General features: G+C 43.0%; 1 protein-coding gene across 1 annotated transcript; it reads left to right on the top strand.

Annotated features, from left to right (window-relative positions):
- MYL10 (myosin light chain 10) lies at positions 1-22,296 on the top strand. Its single transcript, XM_005425387.1, has 7 exons — positions 1-184; positions 8,548-8,634; positions 11,306-11,381; positions 12,734-12,838; positions 16,255-16,333; positions 21,243-21,291; positions 22,024-22,296. Exons 1-7 carry the CDS (start codon positions 182-184, stop codon positions 22,120-22,122), a joined length of 498 nt encoding a protein of 165 aa, XP_005425444.1. The 5' UTR covers positions 1-181; the 3' UTR covers positions 22,123-22,296.
- The last annotated feature ends 5,232 nt before the right edge of the window (positions 22,297-27,528 follow it).

Here is a 27,528-nt window from a genome sequence, read left to right as displayed (position 1 = left end):
GGAACAGATGCTTGGAATGGTATTGGGATCCAATTACTGCACTTTTCCAACCTTACATCTATTGTCTAAACTTGGAGCAGGCATATTTTTATTCCTTGGTGACACTATATAAAGAGACAATTGGCATTGTGTTTGTTGGCTGACAGGTTGGCAGAGGAGGGGTGGAAGGAGCAGCAGCACCATGGTAGGTTTTATCCTTCCCCATGTCTGTTTATCTCTGTATTTCTTTCTGACTCTTATGATTCAAACAGAGCAGAAATGATCACACAGCATCCCATGAAATCTCATTGTAGTATCACATCCAGAATGCTGATATACCCCACAGGGTGAGCTGGGAACTCCCAAGGACTGCTCTGCATGTATTTCACAAACGAGGAAGGCACAGAATATAGATGGAATTGCAGAAAGGAAGAGCTTGTGCAGCTCTGTCCCCCATTCACACACCTGGCACGGCTGGTGTGAGATAGAATTAAGATCTGCTGTGGTGTGATGGGGACTGAGGGAAAGGGATTTCTCTGGAACTGTGTCTGTGCTGCTCTTGTGACCATGAGGAGAAGTAGGAAGCTCTGTAGAAATTTCTGTGTCTTGTCTTTGCCCTGTTCACTGTTGGCTTCTAGCTCTGGGACTCCACCAGCCACCTCACTTGGTATGATTCCAAGGAGCAAAGAACTCCTGCCAAAGGAACTGTGGGCAGATCTTTGTCTCCTGCAAATTCAGAGGAATGACTACAACAGTATTAGGGGAAAAAAAGAGCAGGTGATTTTGTCTTTGTTTATTTTGCTCCTTTTTTCAGGTCCTTTTCAGGCTGTCTAAAATCAATGCTGCCCTGTGGCTCCCTGGGGCTATGGAATATTTTATTGTGGAGAACACCAGAGAGGGAGTTGTATATGAAAAGGTTTCTCAAAGCTTAGTTCAAACTTGATCCTATTTAAGCAGGTGATGAATGTGATCCACGTGCTGTTCTGAGCAGGGCAAAACCACATTCAATGGCATTTCCAAAATCCATGCACAAAACAGGTTCCAGTTTCAGCCAGTGCCAGCCCAGTGTCAGTGGTTTCACATTAATCATGTTCCTCACCAGTGCTTCAGAGGGGACCTTGTGCTGATTATGCCTCTTCAGGTGTGGATTTACAGGTTTCCTTTTAATCAGCCTCGGTAAAGTCTAAGCCAGCCCTTTTGTGGGTGGGGGACAAGTGCTGGGTCTTAGCTTTTCTTTTTCCCCTTTTTTATTTTTTTTTCCCAAGATTTCACTTATCAGTTTTTTCCCTGCCTGCTTAGTTCAATGACACACCAACACTCACTGATGTTTGAAGATATTCCAGGACATTCTGTGATGAAATGCTTAAGTTGGGAGACGTGAAAATATAGTGAGAGACTTGTCTGTCTCCTCGCTCCCAGCTCAACTGACGATGCTCTGTGGTGGTTCTTTCATTGTGCCTTTTGTTTTGGGAAAATCTCATCTGAGGTACCTTACTATGCAGGGACACATGAAACAGATTTAAAATGGAAAGAAAAAAATAGCCTTAATGAAAGAAAGCTGAAGAATATCTTTACATAAGGAAGTGATCATTTTTTATTAATCAGAGGGAAATGTATATGTAATTATGCTAGATGAACTCTGTGGGGAGGTTTTTTTCTCTCTTTATGATGTCTTAAGGGATTTATAAATATTACAGAGGTTTTATAGCATCATAATATTTCAGATGTGCAGTAAAGCTACTTTCAAAGGATTAGTGCAGACAAAGCAGCATAGTAAAAAATAATTACAAGTCAGCCAGTGCTACTAGGCTCTGACATCCAGGGCTGATGACAGTGAGAGAGACAGGGTTCAGGGAGATAATTTTTCTAACAAGAGCAGACCACACAAGTGCTGTGGAATGGAGTTCTGAGAACTGTCTATGGCCCTCTGTTAATTCCAGGGAATTTCAGACAAGTTGGGTCTGTGATGTCTCCCTGCATGCTCTGTGCTGGTGGGCAGCAGGAAGGACAGTGGCACAAGGAAGGAGAGGGAAGCCTTTTTCTTATTCCCAAACATCCCCGTGTTTGCTCAGTTCCAGTGACACCTTGTAGCACATTTCTGTTTGCTGAGGGGAGCAGTGTGCCCAAAAATAGCCTGCATCCTGCTCAGATGTGCTCTGTAGGCTGGAATGTGCCACCTGCACTGAGAGCAGCACCGACCGCAGCACGGCCACGGTGACTGAGCCTGGCAGCTGGAACGGGGCTGCTGGTGGCACTGCTGCCATGGCTCTGTGTCTGACAGTGTGTGTGACACTGTGTGTGTGACACTGTGTGTGTGACACTGTGTGTGTGACAGCTCTGGGAGTGTCCCTGTGTGTGTGACAGTGTGTGTGTGACAGCCGTGGGAGTGTCCCTGTGTGTGTGATTGTGTGTGTGTCAGAGTGTGTGTGTGACAGCCCTGGGAGTGTCCCTGTGTGTGTGACAGTGTGTGACAGTGTGTGTGTGACAGTGTGTGACAGTGTGTGTGTGACAGCCCTGGGAGTGTCCCTGTGTGTGTGACAGTGTGTGTGTGACACTGTGTGTGTGACAGTGTGTGACAGTGTGTGTGTGACAGCCCTGGGAGTGTCCCTGTGTGTGTGTGACAGTATGTGTGTGTGTCAGAGTGTGTGTGTGTGTGTGTCAGTGTGTGTGGCAGTCCTGGGCATGTCCCTGTGTGTGTGTGTGTGTGTCTGTGTATCTGTGTGTGTCCATGTGTCCGTGTGTGTGTGTGTGACAGCCCTGGGAGAGTGTGTGTGTGTCCATGTGTGTGTGACTGTGTGTCCGTGTGTATGTTCATGTGTGTGTGTGTGTGTCCATGTGTCTGTCCATGTGTGTGACAGCCCCGTGTGTGCACACAGGGACTGCTCATCTCTTCACATGAAGGAGAAGAAGATTTGCTGGGTTGGGAAAAGCAGCTGTTGAATTTCGGCCTATCTGTTGTGTTTTGGCCCAGCTGTTGAATTTGGGCTTTTCAAGGTGGAGGAGCCTGTGGCTGGAGAGGCTGGGGAGGCTCTGCTGCTCTGGGATGAGTTTGGGAGACAAGATCTTCCCTCTGTGTGTCTGCAGGAGGGGAAGGAGCCTGTGACAGGGAAGGGTTTCTGTGGGGAGGAGGAGAACACTGGAGTGTCCGGAGTGAGAAACAGGGAGGCTGCAGGCCAAGAGATTTCTGTATCTAGCAGGGATCAAAGGTGTGTCTGTGTGGGTGTGTGCAGCCTGGGACTACACACGAAATGGAGTGAGGACGAGAAGGGAGGGGTCTGTTTGTGACTGCAGAGCAGGTAATAAAAAGATCTTCTCTTTCTCACTTCTGATAACATGGTTTATTTGAATGATCTGAGGCTGCTGCCTGTTTGAAATGCAAATTGTGCCCTTAGAGCAGTTTGTGTTGCTTACTCCTCTAGACTGTTCCCTCCAAGGCGTGCACTTGGGTTGGCCTTGTGCTGCTCACCTGCCATGGAAAGGACCTCAACCCCTCTAAAAAACAGTGACTTGTCCATAGCTGAGATGTTTGGTGCAGATCCAGTGTAAATTATCTCAGCAGAGCAAACCTGTGAGACAAAAATCAACAAATATCCTGTCCCATGCTGCAGCAATCCCTTGTCCAGGCCTGAGATGCAACTTCTGATTCAGAAGCTGTATTTGATGATAACAGAAATTTGAAGACAGGAAATGTCAGCACCGAGATCCCAGAGTGGATGAAAAACAAGGAGAGAGTGTGATGGATGAAAAAGTAATAGTAACTGAGAGTTGACATCATACAGTGGATCACAGCAGGGGACAAAGTCTGAGCAAAATGATGGATGATTCTGTCTTTTCTGTAGTTGTACATGTAGTTGCAGAGGAAGGAAGTACAAAATGTGAAACAGTAAAAACCTGGTGATATCTTATGTCTACTTTGTCCTGGACTGAATAAACACTTAAGGGTACAGCAGGCTCTTAACAGTGTCCACTGCTGATTCTCCCTGCAGGGCTCTCTCCCTGCTTATCCACTGAGCTGTCTCTGGTAGAAAAATTAGAAGACACAATAAGTGGCTGAGTAGGGAAGTGTTTCTGCTTGTGTTTTTGACTTGGCTGTCAGGAACACCACACTGTGTTATCGTTAATTATTAAGAGCATTTTCTGAGGGGCTTAGAACATGGTGGGCTAAACAAGGGAGTGACCTCCCTAAACCTCTCCAAACCAACCCAAACCACACCAAACCAAACCAAACCAAACCAAACCAAACCAAACCAAACCAAACCAAACCAAACCAAACCAAAGCTGTGGCTTGTGGCAGAGTGCTGCCCATCTCTCCTGACTGACAAGGGAGATGTTCCTGTGCTGCAGGAAATGCCAGGTGGAGGTTGGTTACTTCCTACTTACTGAAGGGTACAAGTGTGCCCCTGAGCAACCACTGAGGGACCTTGCTCACCCTGCTGCATCTTGCCTGGTTTTCCATATTTTTCTTGGTTGCCTGCAAAATGCACTGAGGGGTGGAGATGATAAAGCTCTGCAATAATCCAGTGTCATGGATCTGCTCTAGCATCACCTCTTTATGAATTTATCAGGGCACACAATGCCTCATGTTCTGAAGTAAGAACAAGGTATTTTCATCTCCTTCCTCCTTTGTATATAGAGGCAGAAACTGGTTCCCCACCCCCTTTTCTTCTAGGTCACCCTGAAATCAAATTTCCTTCTGATTCCCTTGAACATCACCCCCCTCCCACCTTTGCAACATATAAAAAATGGATCCCTTTTCTTACATCCAGAGAGGCAAAGGCCACACACACTGATTGTCTCTGCCTGCCTGTGTCCCTGCACACCCTGGTTCTTTGGGGCTCCCTAGCACTGCCAGAAAGGAGAAATATAAAGAACCTCAGTGAGGGAAACTCAGCTCAAAGAAAATGTCTGGTACAACAGAGTTTTCTTGGGACCAGATTTTGGTCTGGTTCCATTTCTTCATTTAAAGCCTCTAAAACAAACCAAAACCAAACAAACAAAACAACAACAAAAAAAGACCCTTTAAACTCCAGGCTAATTGAAAGAGTGCTAACACTGGAAAGACAAATGAGTGATATGCGACAAGCCTGTGGTTTCTCCTCTAAAGTGAAGTGTTGTTTTCTTCACAATGGGATGATTAATACTCTCAGGCAGGAATATTAATAGGCTTGTTCAGTTGTTGCAACATTCTTCCCACTGCTGTGCTATTGAGGCCTCGGAATCTGAGCCCAGGGGACCCTCAGCTCTTCAGTTTCTCATCTGGCACGTTTTGTATGTCACTCTCACAGCACGTGTTGCAATGAGAGCTGCTCTATCTTTGCAAAGTGCAGCCTGGCACACTTTGGTTTCAAGAGTGGGGAAATCAAGGCAGGCAGAAGTGATGTGCCAGTCACCCACTTTCTCCTCTGTGGGTCACCTACTAAATCCTTGACATCTTAGAAGCCATATGTTTGCTCAGCTCTGTGATGTTCCTTTTAATATGTCATTCTTTCAGGGAGAGACTCTGGAGTCAGAACCATAATCGTGTTCATTAAAAAATTCTGGAGTGTTTGGAATTGTCAGACAGCAGCACAGAACTATTCTATTCTGAGTTATTCTTTTCTGTTCTCTTAGAGCTGTCTTTTAATTCAAGTTACCCACGAAAAAACAATGAACTCTGTTCTGTTCCTGCTCCACCTACTTCTGTCTCAGCCTTCCCCCTCATAGCACCTCCCTGCCCACACCCTGTGTAAAATTGGGGCGCAGTTCTCTCTGTGATTATGAATTTTCTGGCTTTTTAGGGCAGGTAAGCTGCATTCTCAGTACTGGGAACTGGTAATCCAAGATGCTCTGTGTTGGATGCTACAAGACAGTTTGAACCTGGTGACGGAAACCAACCCCAGCTGGCAGCTGTTCATGGGCCCCTGTGAAATGTATTGGTGGTCTCAGCCCCCTCTTATTTATGAGTAGGTCATAAATAGGATCCATATCCAGACCTTCTGCAGAAAAACTAAAAATTGATTGAGCATCATGGGCACTGATGTCCTCTGTCATCCCTGGAGACAACAAACCAGAGAGTAACTGTGAACAAATATGTTAAGGTGAATTTTTCTAGTACTTCTTCTAGGCTGGAAGTAAATTATTTTTAAGGTCCCACCCAACCCAAAACATTCTATGATCTTGGGATGCTACAATATTGTTTCCTGTATAATCAGTTTTCAATCTTCTTTGCCTTGAAAAGAACTTCACTAATGTACAGAAGCTTATTGCGTGGTTTTTTACTTACTGGTCTGCTTTTAATTGATACTGAGCTGCAGCTTTTGCATTTATCTGATCCTTCCTTGCAGCTATGGTTCTTGCTAGAAGCCCTACAATCCAGACAACCCAATAAACTGGGAATGATGGAGGAATTGCCAGTGTTTGACATTTAGAAGAGCTGGACCCCACTGCCCATGGCTGTGGTGACAGCTGAAAAAATGCAGAAGGTTTGCTAGCATGGGGAATATTTATCAGGCTGAGCATGGATGCTGTGTTTGGCCCCAGCAGAACAGAGCATGAGGAGGGCAAAGCCTGTGTTGTGTCCAGCAGGAGCCCAGCAGAACCAGCCCCACTGCCCTGCCCAAGCCCCCAGCCCTGCTGTCCCCCGCAGCGGGCAGGGCTCTCCCCTGGGTAACATCTGCTTCCCCTTTACCTCAGGGAACAAATCCATGGAAATACATAGGATTGTTCTGAATATTTCCATTCGATCTGGAAGTGTTGAAAGCCTCCTCCAGGCACCTCACGTTATGTGGAAGATTGCCCATTACTGCTCAAAATAACACTTATTTCATGTGGAGGAGGAGGAGGGAATCTGTTTATTCCAAAATCAATATTTCTACATTCATTAAACATTCCACTTATTAACTTCTTTTTTCCATGCCTGTGGTGGCATTCTATCCTTGTTTTTATCCTCACTACAAGTATATTTTTCACTTAATTTCCATTCCTATTTCCAGATTTTAGTTCTTTGAATTAGCTGATAGGAGCTTGACAGGTCTGGAGTGTGGGTATGTGGGAGAGTGTCTAACATTGCCCTAATTTCCCCCCTTCCATATCCTGGGATCTAAACCAGGGTGGCTGAGTGCAGAAATCTGCCTGGCAAATTAAATTGATCAGACAATGTATGCTTCAAACAGAGTCAAGTGGGAATATTTTCTTGAGCTGCTCTGCTCCTCAGGATATTTGAAATCAGTATTGAATTTGAACTTTCACAGGCTTTTTTATTTTGATGAAAGGAGACAGTAGAAGTTGCCTTCTGTTTCATGCAGAATAGCCCAAACTAAGTAAGACTAATTTTCTGTGACACGAGAACCAGGTGGGACTATGATAATGAAGTTTAAAAGTAAAAATGATAAAGAAAAAAGTAATCTGTCTGGAAGGGAACTCAAAAGGCATTGCAGCTCATTATCCTGCCCCAAGTAAGGATAACGCTGTGGTTAAAACACTTCTGTAATCCTTTGGAATCACAGGTTTTATTCTTTACTGCAGAACAAGAACTATATTGTCTTAGGCAAGCTGGTTGGGCCCTTATTCAAAGATATTTAATGAAGCCTAGTTCTGACTGATTTTTAGTGAGCATTAGATTCTTAGATATCATTGTAGCTCTTTCCCCAGTCTTGCTCTGTCTCAGCCTCCAGACTTAAGAATGGTGATAAAAGCAGTCCCGCCCTTTCATTTGAGATGATTATCTTGAATATTAAAATAACATGGTCTGGTAAGGTACTGCACTGCAGTGCCATAGGTTGGTGCAGGAATAGAGACTCCAGGAGTAGAAGGTGTTCCTGCTTGGGAAGGATTAATCTGTTCTGTCAGTGCTGGTCCAGACCAAGCAGATTTCTAAACATTTCTGTGTGAGTAGGAAATGATATAACTTCCCCTTCTAGTTCCTGAGCTGAGTCTTCATGCAGGGCCTTGTTTGGAGTCTGGCTGCCAGTCCCAGCATGGGAACTGGGAAGAGGGAGCCCTTGGAGGCACTTACCTGAATTCTGGAATTTCTTGAGAACAGCAGGCAGGGAATTCCAGCTCATATCTTCAAGTGACACCACTGCACACCAAGGGCTGTCACCCCTGAGCTCTGCAGAGCCAGTGTGGAAGGGGAGAGGTCCCTGTGTGACATGGCCTGGGATCCTTTGAGGTGGAGGTGACCCTGCCCAAGGAACAGGCAGCTCCTGGGGGAGCCAGCAGCGCACCAGGCAGGATGCTGAGCCACACTTTGGGTCCCTCACCTTTTTAAAGGCAGCACAGTGATGAACTGTCCTGGTTTGTCTGAGCTGTCAGGTCCCAGGACACAGCAGGGAGTGACAAAAACCCTCAATCTGTTAATAAGGCAGCAATTTTATCCCTTGTATAAATATATATATATATATTCAATCATATATATATCTAAATCTATCTGTCTATAAGATTGAGTTTTTAAACCTTGTAATAACAAAGAACAATCCTCTTGTATTACTTGACTGTGTAGTTTTTACCTTCTGTTGAAGATGTAATTTGTTTTCATGGGTGCTTGACAGACAAAGGAACATATATTTGATCTTCTTATTTGTATTACAGGCTCCCAAAAAGGCAAAGAAGAAGATAGAAGGTGGTTCCAATGTTTTCTCTATGTTTGAACAAACCCAGATCCAGGAGTTCAAAGAGGTTGGTCACTACTCTGCTGTTCTCTATAGTCTCCTGTTATTGCTAATGAACAACATAGGTTTTGTTTGTAATCCTTATTCAATTCTCCATCTGCTTTAATAGAACACACAGTTGTTTTCTGAATCATCCCTGTGGTTTTGGCTGGTAGATCATTTTCCTTGTGTGTTTGTTTGTTCTTTCATTCTTTCTTTCTTTACTTCCCTCACTCACTCCCCTGTTTCGCTCTAGACTTATTTGAAAAGCACCCAAGCCCCCACCCCAAAATAAAGGAATAGCATCATCTCATCCACTTCAGCCCTGATTCAGGAAAACACTTGAGCACATGTTTAAAGTTAAGTGGTATTTTAAATAAGAATAGTCTCTTATGTGCTCAAGTATTGTCCTGAATAGAGATGCCAGGCTGAACCAGGGCTTTCATTCCTGCTCTGTTCCACAACAGCAACAGAAAATATTTGTCTGTGCCCTTCTAAAGCTGCCCGCAAAGGAGAAATGAAAATGCCAAGAAGCCCTCAGCTTTCTCCACAAATGCCAATAAAAAAAGACAACGTGGAGATGAAGTAAGCAACTTTCAGCTCCCAAGGGATTTGGTGTTCCAGGCACTGTAGGTTCTTTGACCTGTGAGATGGTAAAACTGATGGGTGGCCTAAGAGCTGGAGAATATAAAAGACAGATAATCTGTTTGATGAGTTTCTGCTCTTTTTCTGTGGGGACAATCTAGAGAGTCCATGAGACCATCACATTCTTCACTGGTTTGTCATGTTAAATTACTGTTTTTTTCCCCCATTTTTTCTAACTCATGTCTCCAAAGCAACTTCCAGGATGATAAATGTCTGCTGTTTCATTTTGTGCTTTCACATGGCTTTCAAGTTTACTTTTTTTGAGGATTCCCACCAGGAAAGCTCAGTGATAGACAAGACCAAACCCAAGGCAAGACCTGGGAAAATGACCCAGCTAAATTCATTGGAATCACTAATCATTTCCCCACAGTCAATGGAAACATGTTTGACTCTCTTCTCACACTTCTTCTCCATATCCTTGGAACCTCGATTTATTTTCTCCGAGAATCACTGTTTGAAGATGGACCAACACAAAAAACTGGACAGAATGCCATTATTTGATCTTCTCTAAATATGATAATACCAGGAGCATTTCTAAGGGGATGGTGGCAGAATAATGGCAAAGGCATGAGGCAGTGGAGTGGTCGAGTGAAACCCAAAACCATGTTGTGTCTAAGAACTGCATATCTGGGACACATATTTCTGAAAACCTGGTTTGGATTAGAGTATTTTTATCTAGAGATTTCAACCAGCTCATCAGCAAATGTTTCAGCATTGCCGTTATGTTATTTAAAATTCATCCATTACAGTGCCTGATGCTCTTCCTGTCTCCTGTGAGCTGCCTGGGTTTGGCTTTGCTCTTCATATCTTCTTTCTCTTTTGCTTCCAAATTATGGGGAATCACCATTTAAAGCAAGGGCAAAACATCTCTAAAGAGTTGGGATTAATTTTTTTGTAAAGGGATGGTTTGGAAGGTAAATATAAGATTATGAAGATAATGAATGGAGCCTCATGGGCAAACTGGGCTGTGAGCAGTGAGGCTTTGCAAGAAACTGGAGGAGAAAATACCTGAAGATATGTGGGGATATCTTGCTCATGGAAAGAAATGCACCCTGTAGGGCAACAGACTTTAAAACTCTGCAAGTTACTGCAATCTCAGGGGAACACTATCTGAAGAAAGAATAATTCCTGGCCATTGCAAAGATACTGTCCCATATTGATGTGCCTGTCAGAGAGATAACCAGCTTCAGAGTCATGCCAGGATCAACTCATATTCCCCATGGCATGACCAGGGGAATTTCAGGTCATTAAAATCTTTCCTAAGTGTGATGGCAGCCAAGAGATGGACCCACAAATGGGTAAACAGATAGATGAGCAGTTAGCTGGCTTGGTAAACAATGGTTAGAGCACACCAAGTCTGTGTTGGCTGAAAATGAAAAAAACAACTGTTTTTTATCTATCAAAAGTTAAATTTTGCCTGACAAGGGTATTTAAGGTCAGCACATCAGTGTCAGTCAGAGCACACAGCGCAGTCTCAAAGATGCAGTGTATTGGAAAAAAGGGAAAAAAACCTTTGAATAAACAATCTTATGGAACTTACATTTCTCTGTACTTTTGAAAGTTCAGCTATCTCTGTGTGATGGATCATTCTAAGGCCCAGGAGGAATCGACTTCAGGTTGATAGCAGAGAGATATCCACAGAAATGAAATGTTTTACAGAAACATTTCAGCCTCATTCAAAGAATGGGGTATGGGGAAGGTATAAACACAGAGCAAACTCTGGCTAAATCTGCCCTGACTAAAGCCTCCCTAATTCAAGCTTTTATGGGTTAAGGGCTGAATGGCTGGAGCTGCCAGCATTGGCTTCAGCCCAATGCACGCTGCACTGAGCATTAATTTAGTAAGAAGAAGTTTGGGTGGGTTTAATTAAGCCCCTTGCCAAGATACAGTAATGTGTTGAAAGTGAGGAAAGTGCAATGATGTGGAGGAATCAAAGGAAGTTAAATATTCCTTTTTACAGCGTGAATATCATCCTCCCATGGACTGATGTGTGTGACTGGAGCACTGTTCTGTGCAATGGAAATGGCAATTCCTGTTCCTTTTCCCTCCCACAGGCTTTCACCATCATGGATCAGAACAGGGATGGCTTTATTGACAAAGCAGACTTGAGAGACACATTTGCTGCACTAGGTAAACTAACAATTCAATACTTAAGAGATATGCTGTCTCAATTTCAAGCACAGAAGAAAGGTTGGTATTAGAATGACAGTGGGGGAAGAAATGAGACACCCAGGGGGCAAAAGGAAACCTGTTCTGTTTGACCTTCCTCCCTGTGGTGGTTGGGATCTCACTGCAGAGCTCCAGCTGGAAAGTGTCCTGAGCAGGGAGTGGAATGAAGGTCTGATCCCACCCCTGCAACTATTTCAGAAGAAGCCCACCCAAGCAGGGGTCCATGCCAGGCATTTCTGATTTGCCTCTGAACCCAGGCTTTTTCATCTGGGAGCCATGGAATATGCACTGATTAGCACTGCAGTCATGGACTAGCTGCCCCTCTGCCCACACAAACCCAGGAGGGCTCCGTGTGAAGTTCTGTGCTGCTGGGAGTTTGTGTGGGGTGAAATGTCCATGTCATGAGATTAGGTATTGTCCATTCCATGGCTATCACAACCTTGATGATATCAAACAGATTAGAGCAAATCTTCCCAAGGAAAGAAAAAATTCAAGCGCTCATGATCCCAAACCTGGAGTTGTATCCTTCTTGCAGCATTTGAGGCTTAAACAGTGATGTAGGCATTTGGGCTTTTGCCATCTGGAGCTTATTAAAAAGAGCTTGATAAGAATCTTTAGTGCTCCCTGGGGTGGAATCAGACGCCAGCAGAGTCAGTGCAAGGAGCAGAAGCTCCTGAACTCTTTATTGTGACAATGAGGTTTGCAAACTTTGGCCTGTAGCTACTGTTACCCTGAAATATTTATTTCTTAAGGCCAAGTTCTGCTATCTTTCCTGTTCAGTGAAGCCTTTCAATGCCTATAAAGTACATTCACAGCAAATTACCACTCAATTTGAGGAGGGTTGCCAGGGTCTAAATTCTCATCAATAGGGCTGCACAAGGATGGGGAAGGGATCTCATCCATCTGCCCTCTACTCAGAGAGGTGTCTCCATATCCAGGAGGGCAAAGACTGAGACCTTGGATTCACTTCAGTCACTTTGATCTCTGCTATATTAATATCAGTGCGGCCCATATTTCACCTGAGGTAAAAAAAAAAGCCCTAACTCAAAAAGCAGTTTATTTGGAAGTTCCCCTTCTCTCGTCTACTGCTGGCCATGTCTGTGTTATTTATCCTTCTTGCTCCTTCAGTCACCCTTTGATCTCAGAGCCAGCTCTGCCAATTTCTTTTTCACTGGGGTATTTGGGAGTTGTGTTCTACCATGTTATTAGCAAAGTTGCACAGAGCCCTGAGCTCCCCAGTGGGAGGAGATGAATGGGAATCGTTTTTTGAAACACAATTTGTGATTTATTATGAAAAATGATCTCTGCTGCAGGTCGTCTGAATGTCAAGAATGAAGAGCTTGAAGACATGGTGAAGGAGGCGCCAGGTCCTATTAACTTCACTGTCTTCCTTACTATGTTTGGGGAAAAGCTGAAAGGTAAGTACCTCTGGGGGATTGGAGAGGTATCTGTCAAAGATCCTCAGCACTGAAATATCTCAGCACCTTGCAAATTACAATAATGTCTCCACAGAACAATGCTTAGAGGCAAGGAGGGATCTCCAGTTTTGCAGACAGAGGGGAAGAATGAAAGGCTGAGGGATGGTGCAGAGGACAATTCAAAGGTGTGATTTAGCTTACACAAGCTAACATGAAAGGGCTGAGTTGGGGTCCAGAAAGTGATGAAACCTCAGCAGCCTGGAGCACGGTGCAGGGGAGTTATTCACCATCAGAAGGCTCCTGGGCTGAACTCATGCTCATGCTCTAGTCATAACACACCCAGTGTTAGCTGGTTTTAAGTATTTCTAAAAAACCCACCCTTTTTGCACTCCTTTGTCACATTAAGCAAACATGGGCTCCCTCATTTTCTGTATTAACTGTAACTCAGAGGCCCAGCCTCAGTGTCACTTGAGGTGATTTTGCTATTAGGTGAAGATTTCACTGAATAACCCTTAATGGAGTGGATAAATTGAAATAATTAAATTTCAGTGGATTTACAATGATAAGGGAGAGCGATTTTACCCATTGCCACAGAATATATAGGGAACATTGTGGGAAGTTCAGGAAATGTGGGTAGTAAATTTGCTGTGTGAGCTGGTAATTTAGTCATGTTTCCTCTCCAGTTAATGGATGGAAACTGCAAGAGAGGGGATGTGAGGCCAAGACAGAACTCCAGTCATCTTCCTACAGGCATAAGAGAAAGGTGAAAGCCTTCAAAGCAGGGCTGGCCTTAGCCAAGCACATTCCAGAAGTTTGTAAAAAAAACTAATGAATAGAAAAATGGAAAAATCTGATCCTATCTTCTTAAAAACATTTATTGTTTGGTTGATGGACTCTGGCTTTGTATTGCTAAACACAATTCTAGTGAAGGGTTTTCTATGCTTGGAATAGAAAACAGAGAGGTCTGAAAGAAAGAGTTCATGTAGCTGGTTCTGGAAGAAAGACACTCTTGCTAAAGAGGGCAGGAAGTCTGGGAAGCACAAGGGTTGGTGGAGAAGGCTGACTGAGGAGGGGATTTTACTGCCCAAACATCAACCTGTGTGTGGTACCTCCACCAGGGCATTCCAGGGGTCTTCTGGCAGGGTAGGGAGTGCTCTCCTCCATATTCTTTCTCCTGGGATATGTGAATGTTTGTTGTGGGGTGCCCTGCTGCCCATTCCAATTGTGAGCATGGAAATGAGCTCTTCCTCCTCTCCCCTCTTCCTGTCCCCTCTTCCCCCTTGCTACATAGAGTTGCTGGAGCTGGCAAAGCCTCTGGCCCTGCCAATCCTGTGGCCTAAAAGCAGAGCCAGCACAGGAAGGTGAATGGCAAAGCAGAGCCCTCTTGTCTGCAGGTTTCCTGTTGGCTACTAGCAAAGGAGGAGGGTTTTTTTAATTTCCATTTGGTGAAGGGAAAATCACAGCTGTGCTTGTCATGCCCTTCTGGTTGGGTTTGTCATGCAAAGGAAGCAGAGCCAAAAGACTGCACATTCCCAATCAAAACTAATTGGGATGAAGAGCCTTTGTAGTGCAATTAGAAAGGGAGAAAGGGCTAGAGGAAGTGGATATGGCAATTTTGCAACACTCTTTATTAGCTAAGTACCACTCAGAGAATTTGGTGAAAGGTGCTTTCTAAGTAAAATTTGTTGTGCTATAATTGATTTCTGTCATAAAGGGGAAGCTGGGATTTTCAGGATGAGCTTTAGCTTTGTATGTTGAGATTATGATGCCAGATGAACAGCTAACAAAACTCGGTTTATGTTAATGCCAACCACATGGAGCTGCTTCTACAGGGAGTCAGAATAATACAATTTGTACAGAAAACAGAGATGCCGCACATCAAAGAAACCACTTTATTTACCAGCTAATCAATAAAGAATGCCTGCTGCATTGCTTCTCTTCAAAGCCAAAGTCCAAGGATATGACAGAGTAGAAAATGTAAAACACAGTAAGGAAAAAAAAATCCCCCCCACAGCGGTGACTACTTAAAATGCAGCCCTCTCCTCGGAGCTGGGGGATGTTTCTCTTCATGGGACAATCCAAACACTCATTAAACACCAATGCTCTTTGTATTGATCACAGATTCATTGCAGTTTGAATATACTGCCTACAGCTTGGCAAAAATAATGTACATGGCCATTGTGTGGCAAGGAGGAGGCCGCATAGCCCGAGGTGTGTTCACTATTGTACCCTGCAGGATCCTGCTAATCCTTGTGAAATCTTTCAAACAAAGCAAACTGTGAAGGCATCAGGAGTGTCTGTAGAGCAGGGAACCTTGGCTGGGTTCTGTTCTGGTTCTACTTCTGCCAAACTTTGAAACAAACTTTGAATCCTCAACCCCTTTGTGTTGTATCCTTTTTTAATCAGTCTTTCAGCATACCAAATAGCTTCATTTTGTCCATGGAATCAGTTCATCTGCTTGTAAATTTGGTTTCCTACAGTTACAAAGATTTGTATTGTGTATACTACAGGAATATTTTGAAATATTGGGGAACAGTCAGGAACAGAGTACACAGTGTATCCTTTGGTGTGGGTTGAAAATGAGTCTACTCAGAATCTGCAGCATTACAGAATAGTCAGAAGCCCCAGCCAAGATTAAGGCACTATGAAAACGAGTCCCTGACACAAATGTTTTCCAGTCTAAAGAGATGGGATAGATAATGGAAGGAAGAAAAGGAAGACCATTACAATAATTTTACTGCTGGGAACAGAAGGACAGGGATATTAAAGTCATACCAAAAATCTGTGCCCCAGCTAAGAGCAGAAGCAAAATCTTGTAGCCACAGTCTAATTCTTTAAACCATCCTGTTTCTGTAAGTAACACTTAATGAAGAGACACTTAAGGGGAAGGGCACAATGGGATTTAAGTGCAGATCCCCATCTCAGATTGATCATCCTGTTTCCATTGCATTCCATTGGCATTTGGATTTTATGATGAGCTCCATTTCCCTTAGTGAGGGAAATAACCTCTTCTCTATATGGCCAAGAACAAGTAACATCAAAAAGTGTTTTTACAGGGAACGTACAGTGCAAGATTAAAGGAAGCCAGTGAGGGAAACAGTTTGTTATATTTTCATTTCTGAAAGCCACTAATCCTCTGGGTACTGATATTGGAGACCAGTTCCTGGAAGTTTTCTCTCCTGCAGACATAGAATAGATATGAGTTATTATTTTTAAGCTTCTGAGCATTGAACTATTCACCTCTATTGTTTATCTGACATGACAAATGCTGCCGACTCAGGGAACCTTTGTCTTCAAACCCACAACTGCAGAATTCTCCATTTTGCACTGTTTTCAAGCGAATGTAATTACTTAGCAAGTATTCTGCAGCCAGAGAAATACATCCAGGCTTCTAAATTATATTTCATTAATTTTAGGCACGGATCCAGAAGAAACCATTCTGAATGCTTTTAAGATTTTCGACCCAGAAGGAAAAGGCCGCATAAAGGCAGACTAGTAAGTTTATTTCCAATCTTTTAGAAGAATAACAACAATAATAATAATTGCAGAGTTTTAAAGAACTGCTTAAAAGCTGCATTTTTCACAGTATTTTAAGAGGCAGAGAAACATTTAGCTTTGTAAGACAGAGTTAAAAGTCTGGACTGTTGTATCAATGTATTTGTATACCAAAAAGAGATGTTATTGTCTTCAGACATTGCAAGAGCCAACGGAAATATAATCACATGTAGGCCATTAGATAGCCTCTTTTTGAAGGTCTGGATATAAATCGACACATGACTCTTTGTAAATTAACTCCATATGTAAAATTAAAATGAATGTCTGGTGCCTAACTCTCAGTGCTTGACTAAAATGGGAAAGCTACTCCCCTCTTTAAAAAAGTGATCAATTTAATTAACTCTGAGACATGGTTTTAGTGCTGGACATTTTCCTTTTTATGTGTTTATCATTTGAGCCTTCTGCTTCTAGAAATAATTTGCTGTAAAATTCCACTAGATACAGTGAGAGCCAAACCAAATAATACTATTAATAATCTGGCAATTATTGTCAATATGGCTATTTTTAAATAAAGAGGCAGAACTTAATTTGTATTCATATCCTGTTGCACCAACAAAGCAATGTAAAAGGACTTTAAGAGGTATTTGCACAAATGCAAACCCTCCTTGCACTGCCAGAATGGTGCAAGCAGGACTTTCAGGTAGGTGAGATAAATGATATCAAATCAGGACAGGGGATGAGGAGATTGGACCTATTGCTCCAGAAAATTGTTTTATGTACCTAGATTTATGCATATGTTTAAATTTGTTCATATGCTGAAATTTCCTGGTGAATTTGGGGTCTGTACTTCCACTGCAGCAGCCCTTTCAGGTAGATTTTATAAAGCATGATATGTATAGGAAATCTATCAGGGACCCATGAGTTACAAAATTGTATTTACATCAATTATTGGTGCTTATATTGTGATAGCCTCTGACCAAGAGCCCTGTGGAAATTTCCAAGACATTATCTGCAATAATTGATGAAAGTTAGTTGAAAATGCAAGATTCATGTACAATATTTCTTTCCTTTACCAAGGTGGTTTTCTATGGCAGTACCCCAGTGGGTCTGAGAACTTTTGCAATATGCAAAATAAGAGAGACAGTCTTTTGAGTAAGAACTTCCAAATTAATTAAAACACAAGTGGATATAGCAATCAATCAGAAGGAACAGAGGGTTAAGAGCTGTCCTGGTGGGTTTGAGGTTAACATCACCCAAAGAGCTTGGGAAGAACTGTCAGGGGATCATATCAGGAGTGACTCAAACAACAGAATTAATGTAGCCTTTTGCCAAATAGGGCAGATCACACAGTAGTGAAATCACAGCCATGAAATACGAACTTCTGATACTCCAGAACCCATGAAATGTTATATTTCCCACCACTATCTGTAACAATATCCTGCATACAAAATCTGTAGCTTGCCACCCTGTGTCCAGCTCTACATTCCTTGGATGCTGGAAGCCAGTTGCAGTTTGGGGCGAATTAGGAATGCAGTATCACACTTCAAAATGAAGATGAGAGAGAAATATTTTATTTTTCCTTGATGGAAAAGGTCAACCTTGTCCCCACCCCCACTGCACAGCTAACATTAGACAATTGTTTTATTTCATCACCACAACAGAGCATAATGTTTACTTATTAGACCCGAGGGTAATGTTGATCATTACAGAACAAACCATTAAATCAATTCAGTGGATGTCTTTGAGGTTTAACTTCTATTCATATGCTTCCAAAATGTAGACATTTGAAGTTTTGAAATAATTTTTCTGTTGGCTCATGCAGCCATTTCAATGCGACAGTTAATGCTAATAAATAATATTTCTCCGTATTAAAAAATCCTGGAATGTTTCTCTCAAAACCCAGTCATGCTGACCTTTTAATCAGAACGTCATTTTTATGTTCATGGAGTTAACATCCTTCTGGGGATTTTTATGTCTCTTCCCTCTGCGTGTTTTCACCTCTAGTCTGGAAATGACTCACTTAGTCCATGTGATGGTAGCTGGGATGGAGCCTTCTAACCTTTCCAGAAGCTCCAGGAGTTTAGAACTTACTTCCAAATTCAATGACAGACTTTGTTTGTCTGCATCATTATACCACACATAAAACCCTTCCCACAGCATGATGTCAAAAAGAGAAAAAGCTCCCAGTCCCATTCTCAGCTGGTGTAAACTGGGGCAGTGTTTGGAAAGGTTGGATGATTCAGTCCCAAATGCCACTCTTGGGGCAGAGTGAGTCAGGCCAACACCAACTGTGCCTGATGCTGAGGCCAATGAAACTTTTCAGATTTGGGCCAAATGGAAATGGACCCAGGGGGATGGAAGAGGTCCCAGGCATGCTGGGCTTTGGAGGTGTTTGGCTGAGCTGGAGATGATTCTCCCCATTGCTGTAGAGCTCTGCTCCTTCCCACTCACCTGGTTTCCTCCAAGACAGCACTGTAGAAAAGGCAAACCCAGAGGAAAACCAAAAATGTCCCATAGATTTCATAGATAATTTTTAAAAAAGGCTTTTAAAATATCAAAATGCAACAAGATATTTGTAAATGTAGAAGTAATTGATGTGAGCCAGGACAAGGGATAACATTTAGACTCCTAAGTCAAGGTAAATGGATTTTTTTTTTTGAAGGGGGGTTTGGTTTGGTTTTTGAAGTATTTTTTGAGAAGAATATAAGATTTCTAAAGAAAACAAGATACAAAACCCAAAAAAGTACATAATTTCTGGCTTTGGAAATGGTGAGTGTTTGTTTCCCTATAAAATAAATAATGGAAAATGTGCATAGATCCTTTAGTCAGTCCTTCTTCCTTGTGAGTGTGCCAGAGCCTACTGGGCTGTGCATCAGAAGATTATAATTAGATATTTGATCTTTTCTTTTCCCCTAAATACTTTAAGCATGTGAATAGAAGACACACAGTGCCCAGATCTCTTTTTAATTCAGGCTTGTTTGCAATGAAGTTTATTTGTGACTTCTGACAAAACTGCTGTAAGTGCTTCCTTCTATTCACCAAGCTCCTTCCTGGATCACACTTCCATTTGCATTTGCTAATTCTGTTTGTCCAGGGCATATATATCCAATAATCCATATATATCCAATATATCCAATAATTTGTGCTGAGGGGAATGATGTCTCTACTCTTGCACCCGCTGATCATTTGAGAATTTGCCTTCAAAATCAGTCACATACCAAATACCAAGTGGCCAGAGGAACAGAACAGAAACAGAAACTTGAGACAAAGAGATGAAGAAACTTAGCTAACTACAGAGAATGGTGAAGTAATAGAGGAAAAATATACCCAATAGCTTAAGCTTTGTCTGTTCCCAAAGCTTACACAGATTTTTTCACACTTGTCCCTCTTCATGGTTTTCAATTTTCCCTTTCTGGGCTTTCAAATGTGCATTTATACCAATAAGAGCTGCAAAAGTGTCTGTGCCCCTGCCACAGACTGGGATGTGTAGCCTTTTCCTGGAAAAAATCACATTTGTCAGAGCTGTGAATGCCATTGTAGCTTTGCCACCCAAACTCTACTTCTGTCTGGGGGACTTTTCTCATGTGCAGAAAGGGAGGTTTTACTGTTTGGCCTGAACATCTGCATCCATAGTAGGTGAATTTTGCTCCCCTGCAAGTGTTCCTGTTCAGGCATGATTTCTATTATAAATAGTTTTAAATATTCCATTTAAAAAGCAGAAATGACTTCTTCTAGAAGAGCTGCCGCTCTCACTCCCCCCACAACAAATTCTTGAAAAAAACAGCCTTTTTTCAAATCCACAAACCAAACCAGATTTCTATATTTGCCTCAGCTTTTGTTTTTGTCCAACAGACTGCTCACCTGTTATCACAGCTTTACAGTTTGTTTTACTGCTCCAGAGCTGTGTCTGATCATGTATAAATACATTTGGTAGTGACAAAAGGAGACAACTCTGCCTCTTCAGCGTGAATGAAAACTGTGAGATTAATATAGGAATTCTTCTACAGGAAGAGGAAATTATTGGTGTTATTGAAGGGATGTTTATGTGAATCTAAGTGAGTTTATACTGGTGGATGTCCCAGCACATGGTGCATGTGCTGCCCTCAGTACATGAGAAACTGGGGGAGGTATAGAGATATTTTATGTACAAGGGTTAGACTAGAAGCAAAAATAATTCTTCCTGGCTTTTCTATTCACCTCTAAACTTAGGTACAAAAAAAAAAAAATTACATGCTCGACTGCCCTCCCACAATGGGTTTAAAACAGAGGGTAAATCAGCTGAGAGTCTGCCCCCAAAAGATTCTCTTTGATGTAATTGCACGGGATGCAGATTGTGTGTGGGATAAGCTCCGTGTTCCAGTGCTGTGACTCCAGATCAAGACAGGGCACCGTGAAATACAGCAGGGCTCATGCAGCTCCACAGCTCCTCTGGGAATGGCTGCATGCAAATAAAGCATTCTCCAGTGGTGACTGGCAATAGAGGCTCGAGTTTTCTTTCAAGTCCTCTTTCTCATTTCATGCTCTGTTCCTTTCATCCTCAGATTTTACAGAAAATATTCTCTCTTTTGGTTTTGTTAAGCGATCCAAACTTTAAGCAGCAAGTTAGGAAACCTACCATTTTAGGTTAAGATAAGCCTACAAAATTGCTGTATTTCAATTACAGTAATAACCTTAAACAATTTTAAACCTCTATAAAGTGTCACAAAAGAGAAATAAGTTGGCAGAGCGAGGCATTGACACTGATGGGTGCCCACAGAAAATCTCTTACAATATCATGTAAGGATTAACAGCTCTAATTTATGCGGTCACACAGATTTTCTTTCATGCAACTTCAGGAGGGATCTTGCCATCTGAATTGTCATGTGCCATTATCACCCTTTAATCAGGTTATTTCGTTTTATTTGAACAGCATCAAAGAAATGCTCATGACACAGGCAGACCGGTTCAGTCAAGAAGAGGTAAGGAACTTTATTCAAAACAGGAATCCAGCTCCTGTTCAGCACTAAGTCCTTGCCCCTCTTTAAATGCATGAATTTAGCTGAAATCCAGCCTGAGAGGAGGTTGATGCCAGCTCTGGCAATTAGAAACAATTCAAAGCATCTCTTCTGAAGAGCTCCATGGCTAAATCAAAGTCAAACAGATTCTTTGGACTCCCATCCAAGTGCAAGTGTGGCCTATCTCGTGCTGCTCCTCCCCATGGGCAGCTGGGCAATTGATTTACTGGAGTCCAAGTGGATTTGGGTGGGGACTGTGTTCTGGTTTCTGTGAGTTACTTGGTCTGAAATCTGAAATGAGGTACTGACTTGATGGTTTTGTGAGAGACTGAGCATGGATTCTGCTGGTTGGGAGGAATTTAGGGGGACTTTATTTTCAGAAGAGGAGATGGAGTGGAGCTGGACAGACTGGACAGTCTGTTCCAGTCAGAACAGAGACTGGACTGGACATTTATCGACCAGGGCTTATCTGGGTTTCAGGGAGAGTTCTTTTCAACGGGGAACTTGTGGGATTCTAGCAGGACTTTATTAACCAGTAATGTTCCAACTTTGGTTTCAACTTCACCGAGCCCAAGGAAAACTTCTCCATGTTGGTTAAAGGACCAGGACAGCAGGGAGCTGAGCTGGGTGTAAAATGAAAAGCTGTTCATGTTGCTGTCCCACAGTCTGTGACACTTCTCTCTCTTTGCTTGGCAGATCAACCAGATGTTTGCTGCTTTCCCTCCAGATGTCTCTGGAAACCTTGATTATAAGAACCTCTGCTATGTTATCACCCATGGTGAGGAGAAAGACTGAGAGCAAAGAGAGGAGCTTCTCCTGAGGTGATGCACCCACTTATTTCATGATGCTCTCATGTACAATCATCCAGGATGTGAAACCACATGGTCATTGGAAGAGAACCAATAAAATAACTGAAAATAGATTAAAGTTATTTAATGCTCCTGTTTTTATAAAATATCAAAATACCAATTTTGTGAGGGTTTTTCCCCCCATCTTTTTTTTTTCCTGTCAGTGGTTTGAAATGGAATTTTCTTGATGAACTGGTGCTTTTGTGAATTATTGACAAACCTAATGTTCACCAGATGGTCCATTGGGCACTGCAGTCTTACTGAACCTCTTGTCTTTTATACATAAGCTCCATGTATTAATTGAGAATTCCTCTAGCTTATTGCACCAGGAAGAGTGTCTGGCAAATAGAATTATGTTCCATTCCACAGCCCCTAGCAATGGAAGTGTAAATAAAACAATCTTAAGTTCTTGTGAATATGCAATATGCCCTCCCATTCTCAGTGATGTGGCCAGTTCCTGAAACCACTTGACTCATTTGCTTTGGTGCAAAAGAGCAGAAACAGTGGAATATTGGCTGTTTTTCTCATGGTAAAGTTCACCTAGGTGCACTGAGAATGCAGGAATAATGAATTTCCTCCTTCAGAGACATCTTTATTATGTGGAGGAGGTTGTCCATGACACAACTTTAACACCTGGTGTGTCACCTTTGGCCATCATCCTTGGGTTTCAGGTGAGACACACACACCAAGGATGTGTTTGGCCAAAGATCATCAAGTCTAGGGACAAACAGGACAATTTGGGAACTGCAGCCCATGAAAGCAGATTACCTCTCACTTTTCTAATCCAAGAGCAGCCTGGGTTTTAAATGGGCTACAGTTTCTTGTATTTAGACTTCTAGGAACAGGACATATTCTGCCTATGTGGAATATTGCATGAACAGTTCCTGCGTGGGAGGCAGAAGGATGCTGCAGCCAAAGGAAAACAAGCTTCTGCTGTTTTAACAGCTCATGAAAATGCTTTCCTTGTGCATCAGTGCTGCTGGAGCCACAGTCCCACAGACACTGAGAGGAAGAAACAAGCCACTTATTTTCTGTTTCCATCTTCTTAGGCTTTGTAGGAAGAGAACTTGAGGGCAATGTGCTGAATTCTGCCCTCATCAAGAGGAGCAGAAATTCCATGAGAAAGCTCTAACATCTGCATGATTCAGGGATCTGACATTCACCCCTACCTGCATTTTCTGATGTTCCAGCAAAATCCTGCACTCTGTGCACTTCAGTAATAGAGAACAACTGGATTGAGAAGGCTCTTAGCACACAGAAAATTAATAAAACAAACTTCCCCTTGCCCCTGTGTGCAAAAGCTGTGTGAACATTCCTGCACCAGCACTGTTTTTCCAGTATAACAAGTTGATTCTAAATTTTATCCAGAAGGAATTATCTCTTTTAAATAAAGCAGTGGACGCAGCTGGGGAAAAACTCACTCCTTCCCTGCAGGAATCTTGCTGGAGATGTGGACAAGGCTTTAGCTCTTCTTGCCACCTGTTCCTGTAAGAACTGAAGCATCACCCAGAGCTGTCCCTCCCAACACCAGGAGCAGCCTTACTGGGCTTTGGTGACTCAGAAATCTTTTTGCACTACAAGAGTCCACAGGACCTGCCTTTCCACCTCCTGAGCTTTCCTGGACAAGCCCAGCTTTTACCACTGGTTTTTCTTCCCAGAATGTTTTTCCTCACAGGTCTATGACCACTGTCCACGGGATGGGGTTGTAGATTGGCACTGGGAGGTCATGGAGGTTGAGGATTTTCTGTTCACACAATCAAAAAGGTGATTTATGTATTGAGCTTCTGCTTTAGGCTCTTCTGCAGACCCAAGCAAGTGACAGCTCCTCTCAGCAAAGAACTGAGCTGCTCATGGGGATGGATGGGGTTTCATTTGCAGACCTAATTTGGAAATGATTTGAGAAGTGGGTCTGTAAAATGCTCCTTTGTGGCACAAACACATGTACAAAGTGTAATGCTACCTTGCATAAGCCCCACAAAATCATATTTCCCACTGAGTACTGAGCTGCAGTCACTCAGGCATCAGATGTCAGAGAGTGCTTATGGTTTTTACACTGTGAAGATTTCAGAATGAGGCTGAAGAGGAGATGAAACAGCACTCAGGCTTACCTTTGGCCTTCAATCCAGAGAGATTTACTTTTTTTCATGCAAGCTGGTAGGCAAAAACGTGGAGGATAATGCTCTTGAAAGATGAGGTCACACTTTTCCATCAAAGCGCAGTTTTTGATGAGTCCTTTTTCATCTGTAACTGTTGCATGACTTCTTCCAGTGCAGTTTCTGTGACTTCTCAGGCTGATGGGAGCCTGATCTGAGCAGTTCCACGTTCTCCCCTCCCTCTAGTCAGCACTAGGGCTCAAACACACATAGCAGGTGCTGACTGAGAAGAAACCTCTTTGCTCCCTAAATTTCCTTTCTGGACTCTGGGAACTGACATCCCTCCCTCTTTAGTTCTGCCTTGTTTAGATCTTGCTGAGGTCACTTTACCTTGCCCTGCTGCAGGCTCCCTCACACCCGCAGATGGGGCAGGGGCAGGTAGCAGTGGGGAGGATGGAAAGCAGGACCACGTGAGCATGGATTAGGTTGACCCAGGCTTTACCATGAGGAGAGGTTTTGGATTGCAATTTGAAGCAAATCACTTGATTGCTCTTACTTACCTTGAGCAACCTGGGCAACTTTTTTGGAGGAAGCTAAACCAGAGGCTCTGCTTGGAATTCAGTCCAAATTCCCTTTGGTTCCTCGTGGGACCAAACCAGGGTGCAGCTGTGATGCCCTGCAGCACCAAACAGTGAAGCACCACCAGGGTGCTCCCAACCACCAGAGCCCTGCAGACCCTCTGAAGTGGTTTGTGGCTGTGCAGAGCCCCAGGTTCCATCTGACCCTGTGTGCCCTCAGGCTTTTTGCAGTTCGGCTCCTTCCTTGTTGCTGCACTTTTATCTTGATTCAAAACCCATTTCTTACTTTTTTTTTCCTGTCTTTTACCCCAGAATTATGGCACATCAAGGGCAGTGCAGCTGAGGAGCCTGTTGCAGACTGCTTGAGGAGATCTTTGGATTGGGCTATGCCACCAATCTGGTTGTACCTTGGACCCTTGGACAATTTGGGGTTGTCATGCTTCTCCTTCTATAAAAGGGAAGGACATATGTTCAGATAAGCATCATGAAAATATTCAAGGTTCAAAACAAGCCTGTATCAACCCCAATTTAATTTCAATCTCCACTTTCACAAGGGGACATAGGGCTGTGCTCATGGGGTTTGGATGCAGATTCGAATAACCAAAGGGAACAAAGAGCAACGATTAATTCCACAAAACAGATTTTCACCAAGCATCATTAAAACGATCAGATGGGAAATGAACTTGCATGAACCCTGCCAGTTGCTCTTCAGTGTCAGCCCTTTCACAAACAATTACTATTTGGATGGGAAAAAACAAAGAAGCAGGGTAGAATTGATAATGTATTTTATTAACTCTTGCAAGTTTAATCCCCTAAACCTTTCTGAAACCTTGTGAAAGGGGAGAGCAGCCTTTGAAATAGACTGCAGAGAAAGGTTCTCATGAGTTCCCCCAGTTTGTTGTTCTGCTTAGAGGCAGGATTGTTGTTACAAACGTTTGTCTGACCTGCCTAAACCTTGTAGGTAGCCTCAAGTCCAAAGCTACCCTTAGATTTATGCATTTTTTCCCCCTAACCTAAATCTTTCTGTCTGCAAATTAAGCCAATTTCATCCTTTGCATCCTCTCTGTAATGACGTTAGCACAGTGGAAGCCTGTTTAGTTTTCTTTTTTTCAATAATCTTTTTCCAACTTTTCCTCCCAGTAATCTTTTCTCCACTCCTGATTTTTCTTGCTCTCTTCAGGATTACCTTAAATTTGTGCGCATTTTGTTTTTAAACATCATATGCCAACTTGGACACAAAATTCCAGCACCAGCAAGATCGGAATAATTATTTCAGAGGTTGGTTGTCTGTAAAAAGCCAAACAAACCAATTCCCCCCCCCTGTGATTCAGCAGCACTGAAGGTTATGAATGTTTCTAGGCAATGTGGATAGAAGTTTATTCCAGACTTCTCTTCCTTAATAACTGCTTGTTTCTGATCCCCCTGTAGCTTCTTCTGTCTATCCCAGAACTTCCTCAGATCTGATTCCCTGTGCCTCTGTTACCTTGGTAATGTGCCAGCAGGGGTTATCTGAGGACACTGAATTTTCACAAATGTTAACGAGGTGTAGATTGTCTGGAGCCTCCTTTTTCTATTTGAAAACAATGCCAAGAGCATTAAACATTTTCCTCAATGAGCTGGGTGATGGGACTGAGTGCAACAAATCCGTGCTCTTCCCAGCAGTGTCCATGCACAGGATGAGAGGCAATGGACATGTTGGAGTAAGGAAAGCCCCTTTAAACTCTTGGATTTTGAACGTGGTCAGATATCAGCACAGCTTGGCCAGATGGGTTGTGGAGCTCCCAAATATTGCTGGAGCTATCCCAAACCCAGCTGGATTTGGCCCTGGGAATCCTGATGCTGCTCTGAGCAAGAGGTTTGGTCTGGACAATCTCCTGGGGTGCCTTCCCACTGCAAAGCCCTGAGATGCTGATGTTACTGGTGTCAGCCCTGTTAGCACAGCCCAGGGAACACTGCCCTTGCTCTGGGGTGACACCTGATCCTTCTGTGCTGCACTTTGAACCCCAGATCCCTCCTAAGCAGCTACACCCTGACCAGTTACTGACCATTACTCCTTGAATTTTACTTTCTTCTAACAGGTAACAACCTGCACTGATCTTTAGTTCCTTCTCATTGGCTTTCTATCTCCTTTAATTTAAAGCTGTTCTGAATTCTATCCCAATCCTCCAAACTCCACATCAACTGCTGTACCTTATAGCCCATCAGCCAAAATTTTTGTATATTCTCTGTTTCACCCTCCAAAATGTTAATATGGAACAGTATCTGACTCTGGGACAGTCTCATGCTCCTCGTTTTCCCTCTCCCTTGTCATCTTGAAATGATTTTATCAATGCTAATTCACATTGGACATGTTTTAACTGTACTCAGGGGCACTGGTCTTTAACCTGCCTGCAGCTACAAAGTTCAGCACTTTTGGGCTTCACCTCATTTTCTCCTCAGTCTGTTTGAATTCAGGTGGTCACCAGCAGGATGTCCATGAGCCACATCTCCCTGAGCCAGCCTGTGACAATGCTCGTGCCCAAGTGTGGAGGGACAGAATGTAAGAGAATAGTGCAGAAGGCAATCTCACACCTGAGGGGTTGCAGCTGCACTAATCACCAAAGATTAGGAACAGGCCTGCCCTTAACAGGCCACAGCTGTGTCCAATAAGAAGATGAGTGCTACAAAGGAGTGGATTAGCTG

Source organism: Geospiza fortis, unplaced genomic scaffold, assembly GCF_000277835.1.
Source record: "Geospiza fortis unplaced genomic scaffold, GeoFor_1.0 scaffold425, whole genome shotgun sequence".
NCBI lineage: Eukaryota > Metazoa > Chordata > Aves > Passeriformes > Thraupidae > Geospiza > Geospiza fortis.
The sequence above is the reverse complement of the archived record's forward strand: the minus strand, read 5'-3'. Positions and strand labels throughout refer to the sequence as shown.

Coding starts and splice junctions, on each gene's coding strand:
- MYL10 (XM_005425387.1), top strand. Junction 11,382..12,733: donor AGACACATTTGCTGCACTAG/GTAAACTAACAA, acceptor TCTCTGCTGCAG/GTCGTCTGAATGTCAAGAAT. Junction 16,334..21,242: donor GGCCGCATAAAGGCAGACTA/GTAAGTTTATTT, acceptor TTATTTGAACAG/CATCAAAGAAATGCTCATGA.